Source organism: Globicephala melas, chromosome 4, assembly GCF_963455315.2.
Source record: "Globicephala melas chromosome 4, mGloMel1.2, whole genome shotgun sequence".
Taxonomy (NCBI): Eukaryota; Metazoa; Chordata; class Mammalia; order Artiodactyla; family Delphinidae; genus Globicephala; species Globicephala melas.
Genome location: NC_083317.1, coordinates 54,836,517 through 54,853,858, shown reverse-complemented (window position 1 = coordinate 54,853,858; position 17,342 = coordinate 54,836,517). Strand labels below are relative to the sequence as shown.

At 37.5% G+C, this 17,342-nt stretch overlaps 1 protein-coding gene across 1 annotated transcript in view; it reads left to right on the top strand.

The window, feature by feature from the left end:
* Positions 1-3,824: 3,824 nt before the first annotated feature.
* The window catches only part of IFT57 (intraflagellar transport 57), a 64,219-nt gene continuing 50,701 nt past the window's right edge, over positions 3,825-17,342 (top strand). Inside the window, exons 1-4 of the mRNA XM_030836719.2 lie at positions 3,825-4,154; positions 6,703-6,865; positions 7,696-7,814; positions 11,656-11,746. Of these exons, the coding sequence (XP_030692579.1) occupies positions 3,949-4,154; positions 6,703-6,865; positions 7,696-7,814; positions 11,656-11,746 (579 nt within the window). The 5' untranslated portion in view covers positions 3,825-3,948. The remainder of the gene's footprint in view (positions 4,155-6,702; positions 6,866-7,695; positions 7,815-11,655; positions 11,747-17,342) is intronic.

Sequence of the window (17,342 nt, the reverse complement as noted above, 5' to 3'; positions counted from 1 at the left end):
TAGAAGAATGCATCTAAAACCCTCCAACACGGCACAGAGGCCTTACAGTGATCTATCATCTTTGTGTATCCTGGAAACTAATCCATTACATTAAATAGGTCACAAGTATCTCCTTTCTTCATGGTTTATGGAGTCTTCATTTGTATTTAATTTCTTAAATTTTGATGAGTTTCTCTTTTCTTTAAAATTTGTTCTTTATTTCCTTCAAGAAATCCTTGCTTACATTGAGATTAAAGATACTCTATTTTGCTTCCTTCTAACCATCCTACAAGTATTTCACATTTATGTCTTCAATCCATATGGAATTTATGTGCTGGAATTCAGAGATGTAATTTTGTTTCAATATGGATAACCCATAGCATTTATTGAACAGTTCATCTTTCTCCACTAGTTGGTAACACCAACTTTGTCATATACTGAGTTTCCATGTAAACTCTCAGCTGTTTCCAGGCTATTCTCTATTTATTCCTGTGATGCTATTATTTTAAGTTATACTTTTATTAGGGAACTTACTACCTGATATGATTCCTTTCTCTTGCTTCTTTAAATTTACTCTTACATGAATTTCAGTGTAGGCCCTCTTGGAATTATACTTGAAATTGTTTATGGATTAGGTAAAGATAACTGACTTTTCTCATTGATGAATATTGTATCCCTACTTGGATTTTCCATGACTTTAACAATTTCTCTGTAATCATAATGATAGACTTATTCCTGGGTGCTATATATGGTTTGTTTTTGAGGTTTTTGGTTTTTACATATTTTTTCTTTAGTTTGGATCTTATATATGGCTAACTTGCTGAACTGTCTTAATAGCTTGTCTGTACATTCTCTTGGATTTTTCACTTAATCATATTACCTGCAACAGTTTTTTATTCTGCAATACTTACTAATTTTTTGTCTCATTGTACTGGCTCTGATCTCTAGCACAGTTTTGAAGAGTGGATGTCTTCACTTTGTTCTTGACTTTAAAAGGCTTTGCCTCTAATGCTTCACATTTAAACATTTTTTTCTTTCTAGATTTGTGGCCAATACTTTCTATCAGGTTAAGGAAATTTTATTCAGTTAGTGGTTTTCTAAGTTTTTAGTTTTTAACATCCCAAATGGGTGGTACTAGACCATTTATAACACAAAGCAGCTTTGTTCTTTAAGTCTGCCCAGTCTTCCTGAAGGACTTCTTATATTAGGAGATGCAGCTGGAAAGCCTTCCTCCATCTTTGAACCTGCCTCCTTTTCACCCCTAGCCTTGCTCAGCATCTCCCAGGAAAATCTATTTAGCTTAAATCACTTTTGATTGGGATGCTCTTTAGTTTTCAGAGATTAATCCATTCACAGAAATATCTTAAGGGCCCTAAAAACTACCTCCTATCATTTCACAGATAGTTTGCAAGAGATAAAAGAGTTAGAAGCCCAGCTATCAATTGTGGTCAACACATAGAGCCAGGGATAAATCTTTAAGATTCTTGAAAGCATACACATGCCTCAACATTCCATTCTCTTCAAGCTCTTATTTAACTCCTTAGTCAACCAGTGAGCAAGTCCTGCCAAAATACTAACACAACTGTACCCCAAAACTCCTGGGTGGCTGAGGAAGCTGGAAGAGGATTTGAGCGTGTACTCTCACACATGTGAAGGAAACTACCTCCATCAGGCAAAAGACCTCTTGAAGTGTTAAACTGTTATGGGTAAACAAAACTTCAGCAAAAATAATCCCTAGGTCTTATAAAAATAAAATGACATTTCAGTGTTCTTTCCCATCTTTTCTTTCTGTGAGAAAATATGCAGTGTTGAACAGTTGGTTTTTCCTTTGTTTCTTTCATTTTCTTCTGTGCCAGTTACTGGGGGACAGTTTATATTTTAATTTCATCTTTTCTTCTTCACACAGTTAAAGGGGAAAATAATTATTCATACTGGTTTCAAGCCAGGCTGCATCAGTATTGTACCTGGGAAGGAAATGGGTAGATTCTGGGAAAGGTTTTTTCTCCCCCCAATCAAAATACATATGTTGTTGGAGGATGTCTCATCAGCCAAAAAACAATGTTTGACTATTTCATTCTGAGTGTTATATATAACTTTCTGAAAATGTCAGAATATCTTATGTAGGCAGCCTGATTTCAAGTGAACATCTCCTTGGTTATAATCAATTTACCTGTAAAGTCTGACACTGTTCTGAGAGTCATCTAAAAAGCCACAGGTTACTTGTGGATTAATCAAGGACCTCAAAGCATATAACTGAGCTTATACTTTTTTTTTTTCAGTCCTAAAAAGCTATGCATCTATCTTGTTCTCTGAAAGTTATATAGACATACCACAGTACCCTTTACCCACAGGTATGGTGGTTGTTGTTGGTATGTATGGGGGAGAAACACTGTTCTACGGAGGCAAAGAAAAACAACAGTTCGGCAGTGGTGCAGAATCAAATCCAAATTTTCCACTCGTTTTTATTAAAAGCAGCTGTTAATGACCTGCAGTAGGCAAATGATGTCATTTATCTAAAAAAATTTTCAGTGGTCTTCCCCTTTGGGTTATTTTCTACATAAATCAGTCATTTTACATATTCCTTTTCTTTGGTAAATAGAAAAAGGTATTTGCCTTTCTGGTTTTTCACTTTGATCCTTTATTGGTATCAAAAGCAAGTTAGGTCTAGACTGATATTAAAATGAGAAGTGTTCTTCTGCCCATTTTTCTAACAAAAAGATACTACAAATAAATTTTAAACTTCAGTTCTGTCAAAAAATGGGCCTCTTCTATGTTCTCTAGTAGCAGATACAGGAGATCAGAGATCAAAAATCACATAAATACAAACATACATTCAACCTCTTGCCATACATTTTCTTCTCCCAGGAAACCTCCAGCATCCACCACTTACCTCATTTTTTATGTAGCTGGTAGGAAATCTGCTTGATACACAAACTCTTTTTGACAACTGTAAAGCTCTGGTCAATTATGCCCTTTCTTGTATTTTCCAGGTCAACAGCTGCGCAGTACAGTAGTTAACACTCTGTCTTTAGCCACACTTAAGAGTTATAGCGCAGGGAAATTCCTTTCAAGATTATCTCCTTTATTTTGTTGATTTTGAACAAGGAACCCCCAAACTTTACACTACGTGTAATGGGCTTGCAACAGATTAAGCAGCAGGATGTGAGTTTAGAGTTCTTATTTCTGAGGTAGAACAAATCGTTCCTCATGCCTCCTTTCTGCTTATCCTCAGCCTTTCTTCTTCCCCACCCCCTCCCAACCAACAACTTTTCCCAGCCCTGGAGTAACAGCGGAGAATTATAATACTTCAAATCTTACAATATATTGTTAAACACAGCATTCCCGAATGAGAGAAAGATTAATGAAAACTCTCGTTGGAAAGCTCCTGAGGTAAGGGGAAACCTATTATATCGACTATCTTTACAACTGTGAAAAACTTTCAGTTTTGAAAAGAAAAGTAAAAAAGATACCAGCAGGTTAGCGTAGCCTTCAATACTGCAGCACGTCTTCCTTTACTCTTTTTAACTGCTACCAGCTGACTCACACTCCGACTCAGGGGCCCTTGGCAACCAACGGCCCAAGCCCCCTAAAGACTGCTAAGGACCACCAAGAGAGCACAGCGGAAACGCCCGCAGACCCTCCTCGGTGTTTAAATTTCAGCGGGAGGAAGCGTGGCCTAACGTGAGTAGGAGAACGCCACGCCCCCACGGGGCGGGGCTGTCTCACAGCCACCGTCTCCCTAGAGGCGGGGAAGGGGCGGGGCCACACGTGACGTCATCCATGGAGCCCTCCCTGGTTGGAGGGAATTTAGAAGAGACAAGGTGGGAAGGAGGCGGAGTCTAGTTTCCCTGGTGATGGGTTGCCCGGCGGTCGCCTGGTAACCGGCCGCGGAGGTCTTGGCTGAGCCAGCGCAGGCCGCGGAGGTCTGTGGGCCGGGGCTGACGCTGGACTCTTTCTGTCTGTTCCGCGATGGCAGCGGCAGTGGTCACGCCGTCGGGTTTGGAGGATGGGGTTTCTCGGTCCCGTGGCGAAGGGGCAGGGGAGGCGGTCGTGGAACGGGGCCCCGGCGCGGCCTACCACATGTTCGTGGTGATGGAGGACCTGGTGGAGAAGCTGAAGTTGCTCCGCTATGAGGAGGATCTCCTCCGGAAAAACAACCTGAAGCCCCCGTCCAGGTGGGTGCCCTCGTCCCCCGAGCGCCTGGATACGGGCTGGGCTCTGGGGAGATGCCTTCCTCCGGCCTTCGGGGGAACGCCAAGCGCGGGTTAGCGAACACTTGCCTCTGTCTTCCTTCGCAGGAAAGGGCACTTCACCTCAAACTTGGCGACGGAGGGCCGGACTACTCACGGAGCTTAGGCTTCGTATTTTTGTAGGAAGAGTAAAGTTTTGGAACTACAGATAGGATTGGAAGACAGCTTGCCTAGAGCACACACGCAGCTCCATAAAACACAATTTTTTTTTTCGGATTATAAACGTAATAAAACAACCTCATAGAAAACTCAGAAAACACAAGAAAATGTGTAAAAATAGTACTGCAGTCACTCATAATCTCATCCCGAAAGATGAATGCCATTATCAATTTAGATCTATCTCTAGTTTTTGTTTTTCTCTTTGAGAGCCTGTCCCTACAACTTGTAACTGTGGGTACCTGGACCTTGCTGAGCACTTTGTATGCAGTTAGTAAACTTGTTCACTAATTGCTATGGTTTAAAAGACTTCCGCCTTTGCAGTAACAGTATTCTCGGAAACTGAGAAGTGAAAAAGACAAATGAAATGACAATTATTGGAATTGTCTCTCTCTCATAGAACCCAAAGGCCTGCCCTGTTCTGGTGGGGAATAAGTCCATCATCCTGAAGCCACTGGCATTAGTTACTGAGGGTAGTGGACAGCCAGCACTTTCTCTTCCAGTCAGTGTAGCTTAGTGATAGCCTCATAAATAAGTTTTATAGCTTTCCTTCACATTAGTACTTACTTAATTTTTTGTGTTTATTTTAGATCAAGAATTTGTAGTACTTTCTCTTAAAGGCTACAGCTAGTCTCAAATAATTTCCCTTGACAGTTTGAATCTCATTTCTTGCTCTCTTCCAGTAACTCACATTAGAAGATATGTAGGCTTCATGTAAACTGCCCATATTGCTAAGCCAGTCCATAATAGGAGAAAAGTTAGAGGAAGAATCATTGTTGCTTGATTCATGATAGAAATTGTAGGATTGGAAGTTTTTACTTAAATGAATAGGATAATATAAACAACCAACATCTTCTATGTTAATAAAAATGTGGTTTTTTTCTCCAAGTATATTTTTCAAACTAAAAGAAAGGCCTTAAGGTTCTATAGATATAATCTGTATACTATTTCCTCAGCAGGTTAGCAGGGTACTTTGAGTCATGGATTTGCATGGAAATATCCTAGTTTAATCGTTCTCAAAGTGCAGTCAACAGACCAGCAGAATCAGTATCACCTGGGAACTTATTAGAAGTGCAGTCCCACAGGCCCTTTCCCTGGTCTAGTGTATCAGAAATCCTAGGGGTGGGGCCGGGGCCCAGAAGTCTGTTTTAACAAGCCTTCCAGGTGATTCTGATGCCTGCTAAAGTTTGAGAGCCACTGTCCTAGGTCTACAGTATTTAACAGTATCCATTCCTCTGTCTTGGAGTTGTTAGCAGCTGATACGGAAAAGATGGGTTGTTAGTAGTGGGTGAACATATATTGATACCTACCTGGAAGGACTTCATGGCCTTTTTTTCTTTCCAGCTTTCTGTTATCTTTGAGAACATTTACACTTACCCTGCAGGAAAAAGTTTTGGAAACAGGAAGGAGTAGACTGCTGATTCTTATGAAAAATAGTTATAATATCTATAAATCCAAATGTAAACACAATAGTGATGGCTACACATAAAAGCAAAATAAGATCTTTGATCAAACTGACGAATACTGTTGCTAGCAGGTTTTATTCCTGATATGTTTAGGTACAAATCATGTTGACCCTCATAGGGCTATTTTTAGTAGTCTGGGGATTTAACCTAAAGTCAACAAATGTTTGTTAGACTGGGGATGTGATAAAACACAGTGGTTCTTACTCCTGGCTGCACCTTAGAACCACCTAGGAAGCTTTTGAAACATGCCCATACTGGAGCTTCACTCCCAGAAGTTCTGATTTAATCTGCGAGGCAAGAAGCAATGTTTAGTAAGGTAGCAATAGTTTGACAAGATCCTCAAGTGATTCAATATGCAGCCAAGATGAGACCAACTGTTTAACCTAGAGGATAGGGTAGAATCAGTAAGCAAAGATAACAGTGACATTGTAAAAAATGTAAAAATGCATAGTGAATAATCATTAAGGTCTTTTTTTAAACTCTGAGCATCTCTTAATTCCAAATGACCATTTTCTGGAAGTACTCTCTTATTAATTATTCCTGACACATAAATGATTTTGGCCAAAGTTCTACATGCTCGGTTTTTTAACATGACCTGCACTTTCTGGATGTAAAGTCTTTGATCTAATATTTTGTGACCAGTAGTAATTGCCCTTATCCTGTTGATTAAAAACTTTAATGTGAGTGTTGTGGTTTACTAGAAACTTCAAAGAGTGAATTATCAATGTGTTTTGTTGTTAAAGCCATTTGGAAAAAAAAATCCTTTGGCAATTTTGGATTTAGCTCCTTTAGCTACTATGGACTTGTTTGAAATATTTCATATTTTACCCTCTCCCCTTCTTTTGAAACAGACACTATTTTGCACTGCCTACCAATCCTGGGGAACAGTTCTACATGTTTTTCACTCTTGCTGCTTGGTTGATTAATAAAGCAGGACACCCCTTTGAGCAGCCTCAAGAATATGATGACCCTAATGCAACAATCTCTAACATATTATCTGAACTTCGATCATTCGTAAGTGTAAACAACTCTCTTCTTTCTGCATGTTCTCAAGTTAGGACATTTTTAATATTGGTAATACAGCCACATAAATGCTAGCCTTTTAGAAGAATTCTCTTTGAATAACTATATACACATGCATATATATGTGTATATATGTATATATATAATTATATCTAGATTTATTTTTCAGGTAAAATCGTCTCAGAATGGTTGATATTATAACATTAATGCCACTTCTAAACATGTTTAGTGTGCACACATTATAGCCCAAAGTAATAATATTTTTCTTAATCTTGATATGTCTCTGAGATAAATTTATGGATACTTAGTTCTCCTTCTAAAAAATGACTAAAAACTAGGAAGCTGGAACACTGTATTTTGAAAGGGAACTTTGATTTAATAGACCATGATAACAGTTGTACTTTTCTGACTTTTCCTGGGGACAAGCAGTAAGAATTTTTGGCACACGTTATTGATTTTTGACAAGTGAATCACTTCATCCTTCGCATGGTTGTTTAATGATATGATACCAACCTAGTGGTTATACTGAATTTTCACCCTAACAAGATGGATGATTTTTTCTGCTGTCATGAGGTTATTGCCTTTTAATTTGATACTTTTGACAGTAAAACGTATTCATTTTCCTTTAGTATTTCTGTACCAATGGATTAAAAAAAAAAGACTAAAGAGATGGATTTCTAAGAAGCAATGTAATTAGTTATTTTAAATCATATTTGAAGAATAGAGAAGTGATATATTTATTCAGCAGTACTTTGCTTAAAATATTTTGACATTTGCAATATAAATAACAAGTTATACCCTGTTTATCTTTTGTATTTCAGGGGAGAACTGCAGATTTTGCTCCTTCAAAATTAAAATCGGGTTATGGAGCACATGTATGCTATGTTCTTGACTGTTTAGCCGAAGAAGCATTAAAATATATTGGTTTCACTTGGAAAAGGTAAAAATTACCCCACCTGGCAACAGTAATTTTATGTGCGGAGCTTTTTGTTCTAAGGGTTCAGAGCTGTTTAGTTGAACTGATAGGAAGTATTTCTTCTTGACTGTTCTAAACTGAAAATGCCACACTTAATTAGAAAACTTAGTATAGACAAAATTGGAATATCTGGTATCTTCAAAACCAGTTTTGATATTGTGCCCCTTCCCAGTTCAGATATATAATTATTAAGGATTTAACTGTAACTGTATATCCTGGTCAATTTAGGACATTTTTTAAAAGTTTCTTTGCATATATTTATTTATACAACCAAAGATAGTATATACATGGGGGTAAATGATAGCTACAGGTTTAAGGAAAAAAATGGAAATTAATATAGTATTTTAAGTGGGACTTTCTCCTTTGTTTATAGTGACTGGGCAAGAATAATACTGAAGAAGCCACCTGACACTCTGTTAGACATTGTTCATTGCTTCTTTCTCTGACCTGTGATTTGTTTATATTTCTATTGTTGTATCTATACCATGGTATTAAAGTCATTTGTTTACAGGTCTGGCTTTCTTGCTAGAAATTATGAAATCTTTGTATGTACTCTATGGCAGTTAACATAGCATTTGATATATCATAGATGCTCAATAAATGTTGACCACATGGATAAGGGAATAAAATATTAAGAAACTATCAATTTGTATAGGTTATAATTAGAAAATATACAAATTTGGTCCTTTGGAGATTGGGATTATTGATAGGTTAGAGACTGTGGAAGGCATTATTCAGGTTAAAAACATGAGCAAGCAGTGAATTTGGATTAGAACTACCTTCTTGGAAAGGTGTATATATTGTTTGTATATTTTAATGTATATTCAGTTACATTCTCTCAGGAAAGTTATCTACTCTCTATTAATGAATACTTTTAAAAACGTACTTGGCTTAGGTTATCATCAGGTTGAACCATATGAAATTACCGATATTCATCTATTTTTGAACTAAAAAAAAGTGGTAATTTCATACGCTCCAACCCAAACAGTACCACTTAGTGCAGTGTGAAGAATGAGTACATAATCTACATTACTTCTTTATTAGATTCCATGAAATGTTATGAGATATCCTGCATTTGGCATTTTTTAAAAATTATTAAATCTATTGCCTAATGAATTCTAAATTCACCAGAAATTATTGGTATCTTAACCACTAAGATAACCAATTGGTATCTTTTCCCCCCATGTATATACGGTTCCTATAAATTATACAAATCACAATGCGTGACCAAGAATAAGATATGCTAAGAAACAAAGTACCAAATTAAATAGATAATTTGGTACTTCCTTTGTTTCTTAGCATATCTTATTCTTGGCCACGGATTGTGATTTGTATAATTTATAGGGACCGTATATACATGGGGGGAAAGTAGGGGGAAACATTGAAAATAGGGATTAGAGAATATATCAACTATGTGATATGTAAGTGACGTAGAAGTTACGTGTTTATAGATTCTTATTTTATATATCTAAATATGCTAAAACAAACTAGTAAAAAAAAAAAAGGAAATTATTCTTTAAGAAGATTGATTTGGTTTGTGGTACTTTACTTCCTTAATATTAAATGTCGATTTTTGTATTTTGTTAACCTGAGGTATGGATTTTTAAAATAACTTTCCAGAAATAAATGCAAATACTTTTTTTTTAAAGATTTATTTATTTTTTTAATTTTATTTATTTTTGCCTCATTGGGTCTTAGTTGCAGCACACGGGATCTTCATTGAGGCATGCAGGATCTTTCTTTGTGGCATGCAGGCTTCTCTTTAGTTGTGGTGTGCGGGTTTTTTCTCTTCACTAGTTGTGGCGCACAGGTTCCAGGGCGTGTGGGCTCTGTAGTTGTGGCACACAGGGTCCAGAGCGCGTGAGCTCTGTAGTTTCCAGCCCACGGGCTCTAGTTAAGGCACGCGAGCTCAGCAGTTGTGGCACGCAGGCTTAGTTGCCCTGTGGCATTTGGGATCTTAGTTCCCTGACCAGGGATAGAACCCCCATCCCCTGCATTGGAAGGCAGATTCTTTAGCACTGGACCACCAGGGAAGTCCCCAAATACTTTTGAGTATTTTCAGTATGGGAAATGTGTGTCATTAATCTTGATGGAGAAAAGAGTGCTCAATACTTAGTGTTAGGACCACTGTTTAGATTTTGGAAATAAGAACAAAGCTGGAGTCCTTCTTATTACCTCTATCAAAATAAATTTCAGGACTTCCCTGGTGGCGCAGTGGTTAAGAATCTACCTGCCAGTGCAGGGGACACAGGTTTGAGCCCTGGTCCAGGAAGATCCCACATGCCACGGAACAACTAAGCCCGTGTGCCACAACTACTGAGCCTGCGCTCTACAGCCCACAAGCCACAACTACTGAAGCCCACACGCCTAGAGCCTGTGCTCTGCAACAAGAGAAACCACTGCAATGAGAAGTCTGCGCACTGCAACAAAGAGTACCCCTGCTCACCACAACTAGAGAAAGCCTGCGCGCAACAACGAAGACCCAATGCAGCCAAAAATAAATGAATAAATAGATACATTAAAATTTTTTTAAATAAATTTCAGATTGATCAAAGACGTAAATGTGAAAAATGAAACTATAGGAGTGCTGAAAGACCAAAGGGATGTGGGATGTGTCATGTGATGGAAAAGCCTTATGTATATGATGTTAAAGCTAGGACCCATGCAAGAAAATGTTGCTAAATCTATGTAATAAGAATTGTAACAGTCCTGAATAGCTAAGAGTATAAGAAATAAATAGGAAAAATATTCTTAACACAGTTAAGCAAAGCATTAATTTTCTTAATATACACACAAGGGCAGGGGGCATAAATATGCATTTCACTGAAAAACACACATAACCAATTGAAATATGAAGAGGTATTCAACCGCTCTCATGTCAAAGAAATGCGGTTAAAACAAGAGTGAGGTTTTTTCACTTAGATGATTGGAAAGGATTAAAGTTTGTTTACCATATTGGCAGATGTTTACCATATTGGCGAATGTATGGAAACAGAGTCCCTGTTGTGCGAGTGTAAATTAGGGTAACGTTTTGGAAGCTGGTTTTAGCAATATTGAGCAAAACAATAAAATGTACAAAGTTGTTGACCCAGCCCTTATACTTGTACAAATTTATTTTAAATGATATACATAAACGATAAATGTATAAGGATGATCTTTTCAGTATTGTCTAGTAAAGAAACTAGAAACAACGTCAATTTTCAGCCAGAGATTGCTAGTCATATGACTTATGGTTCAGTGGAATACAGTGCAGGTATGTTGGGGGCGGTGAGGAGAAGTTGTACACTTGACCTTTGAACGATGCAGAGCTTAAGGCTGTGGAAAATCCATATATAACTTGTAGTAGGCCTTCCTTATAAGTCATCCCTCCAAATCCGCAGTTCTGCATCTGCAGATTCAATCTACCACAAAACGTGTAGCAGTGTAGTATTTACTATTGAAAAAAATCTCTGTGTAAATAGACCCATGCAATTCAAACCCATGTTGTTCAGGAGTCAACTGTATATATACTTAAGTGTGGTATATTAGTAAGTAAAGAAAGTAGGTTGGCTAACAGTATGCGTGGTATCATCCCATTTATGTACTTGATTCTTCAAATTTGGAGGTAAACATTTTTGCTTCTTTACATAGAAGGTTTCAGAAAGGACACGTGAAACATTTAACAGTGATTCTGGAAAAGGGGGCAGGTGAAAAAGGACCAGAACTGGTGTAGCGGGGGGATCCTTAATATTCACATTATGCCTTTTTGCTCTGCTGAAATGTTTTGTTTTTTACTCTCATCTCATGTTAAGCTTTATTATTTTAGACCAACATACCCAGTGGAAGAATTAGAAGAAGAAACTGTTGCAGAAGATGATGCAGAATTAACATTAAATAAAGTGGATGAAGAATTTGTGGTATGTGTGTTGCGGAACTTTTTGTTCATTTTCACCATTGGATTCATTTCCCTTAATCAGTATCAGTTGTTTAGACCTTTAGTTAAGTTAATACTCATGTTCTGTAATGATTGAGGTCTGAATTTTAGCAGAGGTTCTTCAAATGTAGATAGGAAGTAGTAGACCACTAGTTATATGGGTTAACATTTTATTAACAACCATTCATGATCTTAAATAGGCCATAAATAATAAAGAATTTAGAAGAGAGCAATAGAATTTAGGATTAATACATTCCGCTTCATAAGAACACCATTCATTTCTCAGGAACTCCTTTATGCTTCTAAAATTAGGATGAAGACCACCCTGCAGGAACTTAAAAAATACTTATACATATCAACATTATTTAAATTGTTTGGCAGCATCTGGGCCTATCCGCATACTTAACATTCTATCCATAGTGTGAAATTAAATGTTCACGTCTCTACAACAGACTAGACTAGGAAAATGGTGGAGAAAAAGAACTTTTCCTCAGAACCAGATATGGATTGACCCTGGTGTTTTAGGAAGTGTACATATGATTTGAAATTAAAATGGCAGGGAAAAAAACTTTGTAGTATATTTTACTGTCATAAACCAATTAAATTTTTCAGGTGATTTTTTTGAATCCACAGAAAGTATATTCTATATTTCAGCTTAAAGTAATTTATTAAGGTACTATATGCTGCAAAGATATTAATCACTGCATTATTTTATAGTGAATGATGAAAATAACCATTAAATAAATTAGACTATATCAGATAGTAGGATATCATATACCCATTAAAAATTGTTTACAAAGAAGGGCTTCCCTGGTGGCGCAGTGGTTGAGAGTCCACCTGCCGATGCAGGGGACACGGGTTCGTGCCCTGGTCCGGGAAGATCCCACATGCCATGGAGCGGCTAGGCCCGTGAGCCATGGCCGCTGAGCCTGCGCATCCGGAGCCTGTGCTCCGCAACGGAAGAGGCCACAACAGTGAGAGGCCCGCGTACCGCAAAAAAAAAAAAAAAAAAAAAGAAATGTTAGTGACATGAGGATGACAACTTATACTATATGCATAAACTCAACTATATAAAATATGCAGAAAAAATATTAATATATTAACATTAGTTATATATGGGTAGAGGGATTATGGATGATTATTTTCTCTTCTATACATCTTTATATCTTCAAAGTTTTTAACATGTATTTTATTAGCAGTAGAAATATTTTAAACCATATGTATTAAAAAGATGACTGCTATTTATAGAAGGAAAAAGACCACTATAAAACAAATCAATTTAAAAGGTATCTTTCTTAATGTGATAAATTTTTAAAGTTAAGGTAAAAATGTAGTCATTCATGTGTTCATTGAGCATCTGTTATGTAGCAGGCACTGGGCAAGAACCTGATGGTGCTGGATGTACAAAAACTCTGAGGCAGGAAGGAGCTTAGCATGACCAAGGAACTGAGAGAAAACCACAGTGGCCGTATCTCCTAAGTGAGCGGGAGGGTGGCTTAAGATTAACTGGGAAGATAGACCAGGTCCAGATCATTTTGGGCGTTTTAAGTTTAGACTTTATACTTTGTGTAATAGATCTTTCCATTCAGGCTCAGAAAATTTTAAGTCCTCACATAGTCCCAGTTGTTCATCTCACTTATTTTACTCGGGTATCTTCCTCATCTTGTCTTCTTAGTTACTGTTTATTAGTTATTAGTTAATAGCTTATCTACAGATACCTGGTCCTAGTGCATCAATATTTAGCTTCAGGGCTTCCCTGGTGGTGCAGTGGTTGAGAGTCCACCTGCCGATGCAGGGTACACGGGTTTGTGCCCCGGACCGGGAAGATCCCACATGCCGCGGAGCGGCTGGGCCCGTGAGCCATGGCTGCTGAGCCTGCGCGTCCGGACCCTGTGCTCCGCAACGGGAGAGGCCACAACAGTGAGAGGCCCGCATACCGGGAAAAAAAAAAAAAAAAAAAAATTTAGCTTCAAAGACCTATAACTCAAAACTGCTCGTCAGGGGGAAAAAAGGAAGAAAACCTACTAATCAGAAGGAAAACTCTGTGAGGGCAGAAACCAATTTTGCACATTTTTTGTATCTCCAGTTTATTATGCAGTGCCTGGTGCCTTAGTAAGTGTTCATTAAATATTTGACCAAAAATCACCTGTCAGCATATTGCTTGTAACTTTTAGAAATTATAGCTTTTTTTTTTTTCTGAGAACCATTTAAAGTTCAAAGCAGCATTATTGTTTGTGTAAATTAGAGAAACAAACTAGAAAGCAGCCTCTTCACACATTTCTTGCCAACTGTGAAGTAGAGACCTTCTGCTGTCATAAGATCAAGCTGAAGGCCTTCCTCAGGGGGTTGCCTCTGAGGCTGTCATGTCTGTTGAATTTTTTTCTTTCCTTTCTTCCTTATTGTCATTATATTATCCTAAGGAACCCTCTCTTACCTCTCCCATTCCTCTTGCTAAGGAGAGCTGGATCAGTGCCAAAAAGCCTTTGGCTGGTGGGATAGTACTTCATTTTGTTGCCAGTTTGTGGGATAGCTCAAGGATGGTAAAGATCATTTCTGACAGAGTAAAGTTAGTCTATAATCAACAAGGAACTCAAAACCTTCAGTTTTAGACTGGCCAAATAAAGATAGGACACATTGGAAAGAAAAAGTGAGGAGAGAGAGGGGAGGAGGGAGAGAGAGAGGCAGAGAGGAAGGGAGGGAGGATTGGGATCATGACACAGAATATTTTCAAAGAATATTCTCACAGAATGTTCTCACAGTATATAATCATATCCTTAGTAATTGGCAATAAAAGAATTAAGAGGATACATATTAGGCAAAGAAATGACAGGAAATTGTTGAGTGCCTTCTAAATTACTGAGATTAAAATCCTCTTAATTTATTTTAAAACTATTTTTGAGTCTGTTTATATTCAAATTCCTTTCGAATGCTTTCTTAATAATATTTAGTAACTTAAATCCTTTTTCTAGTACCTACTCTTAAAGCTTTTTGCCTATGAGTGTTCAGTCCACCACAATTCAACAAGTATTTATTGATCACCTATATTAATAGTACTGATTAGGTTATTATAAAAACATTATAAACTTGTCTCTTCTCCCATGGGCACTAAGTCACTGGCATTTCAATCATTTGCTCTGGTTAAGTAGACCATCACTAGTGCAAACACAGGATGGACTGAGCTGTTTCTCAAAGGTGTGGCTCTGCATGTATGCTTAAGATTTAACATGTAAACAGATCAGTTTTGTCTACACCTCTATGCCCCACTGCCCCATCCCCAAAAATATGAACGTTAGTTGAGTGTATGGAATCTGCATTTATATTGTTTCATGTTTTACTAAAATCTTTCCAGTTCCCCAAAGATTAGCAGAGTTCCCCTATCTTATTTTAGTGGCCCTACTCCCAGAGATTCTACTTTCTGAGTAGCTCTGGGATGGAGCCTTACATTTTCACAAGCTCCCAGGTGATGCTGGTGCTGATGCTGCCTGTCTAAGAACCACATTTTGAGAACCACTGTCTTACATACTTCTTTTTTTAAATTTCTTTTATTAATTTTTACTGGAGTATAATTGCCTTACAATGTTGTGTTAGTTTCTTGCTGTACAGCAAAGTGAATCAGTCATACATATACATATATCCACTCTTCTTTAGATTTCCTTCCCATTTAGGTCACCACAGAGCACTGAGTAGAGTTCCCTGTGCTATACAGTAGGTTCTCATTAGTTATCCATTTTATATATAGCAGTGTATATATGTCAGTCCCAGTCTCCCAATTCATCCCACCCCTCCTAACCCCCTTGGTAACCATACGTTTGTTCTCTACGTCTGTGACTCTATTTCTGCCTTGTAAATAAGTTCATCTCTACCATTTTTCTAGATTCCACATATAAGCGATATTATATGATATTTGTTTTTCTCTTTCTGACTCACTTCACTCTGTCTGCCACTCTCTAGGTCCATCCATGCCTCTACAAATGACCCAATTTTGTTCCTTTTTATGGCTGAGTAATGTTCCATTGTATATATGTACCACATCTTCTTTATCCATTCCTCTGATGACTGACATTTAGGTTGCTTCCATGTCTTGGCTATTGTAAATAATGCTGCAAGGAACATTGGGGTGTGTGCACCCTTTCGAATTAAGGTTTTCTCCAGATATATGCCTAGGAGTGGGATTCTGGGTCATACGGAAGCTCTAGTTTTAGCTTTTTAAGGAACCACCATACTGTTCTCCATAGTAACTGTACCAATTTACATTCCAGCCAACAGTATAGGAGGGTTCCCTTCTCTCCACACTCTCTCCAGAATTTATTGTTTGTAGATTTTTTGATGATGTCCATTCTGACTGGTGTGAGGTAATACCTCACTGTAGTTTTGATTTGCACTTCTCTAATAATTAGTGATGTTGAGCATCTTTTCATGTGTTTTTTGGCCATCTGTATGTCTTCTTTGGAGAAACGTCTATTTAGGTCTTCTGCCCATTTTTTGATTGGGTTGTTTGTTTTTTTGATATTGAGCTACATGAGCTGTTTGTATATTTTGGAGATTAATCCCTTGTCAGTTGCTTCATTTGCAAATATTTTCTCCTATTCTGAGGGTTGTCTTTTCGTTTTGTTTATGGTTTCCTTTGCTGTGCAAAAGCTTTGACGTTTCATTAGGTCCCATTTGTTTATTTTTGTTTTTATTTTCTTACTCTAGGAGGTAGGTCAAAAAAGATCTTGCTGTGATTTATGTCATAGAGTGTTCTGCCTATATTTTCCTCTTAGAGTTTTACAGTATCCAGCCTTACATTTAGGTCTCTAATCCATTTTGAGTTTATTTTTGTGTATGGTGTTAAGAAGTGTTCTAATTTCATTTTTTACATGTAGCTGTCCAGTTTTCCCAGCACCATTTATTGAAGAGACTGTCTTTTCTCCACTGTATATTCTTGCCTCCTTTGTCATAGATTAGGTGGCCATAGGTGTGTGGGTTTATCTCTAGACTTTCTATCCTGTTCCGTTGATCTATATTCCTGTTTTTTGTGCCAGTACCATACTGTCTTGATTACTGTAGCTTTGTAGTATTGTCTGAAGTCACGGAGCCTGATTCCTCCAGCTCTATTTTTCTTTCTAAGATTGCTTTTGCTCTTCGGGGTCTTTTGTGTTTCCATACAAAGTGTAAAAATTTTTTTGTTCTAGTTCTGTGAAAAATGCCCTTGATAATTTGAAAGGGACTGCGTTGAATCTGTAGATTGCTTTGGGTATAGTATAGTCATTTTCACAATACTGATTCTTCCAATCCAAGAACATGGTATATCTCTCCATATGTATCATCTTTGATTTCTTTCATCAGTGTTTTATAGTTTTATGAGTACAGGTCTTTTGCCTCCTTAGGTAGGTTTATTCCTAGGTATTGTATTCTTTTTGATGCAATGGTAAATGGGATTGTTTCCTTAATCTCTCTTTCTGATCTTTCACCGTTAGTGTATAGGAATGCAAGAGATTTCTGTGTATTAATTTTGTATCTTGCAGCTTTACCCAATTCATCGATGAGCTCTAATAGTTTTATGGTAGCATCTTTAGGATTTTCTATGTATAGTATCA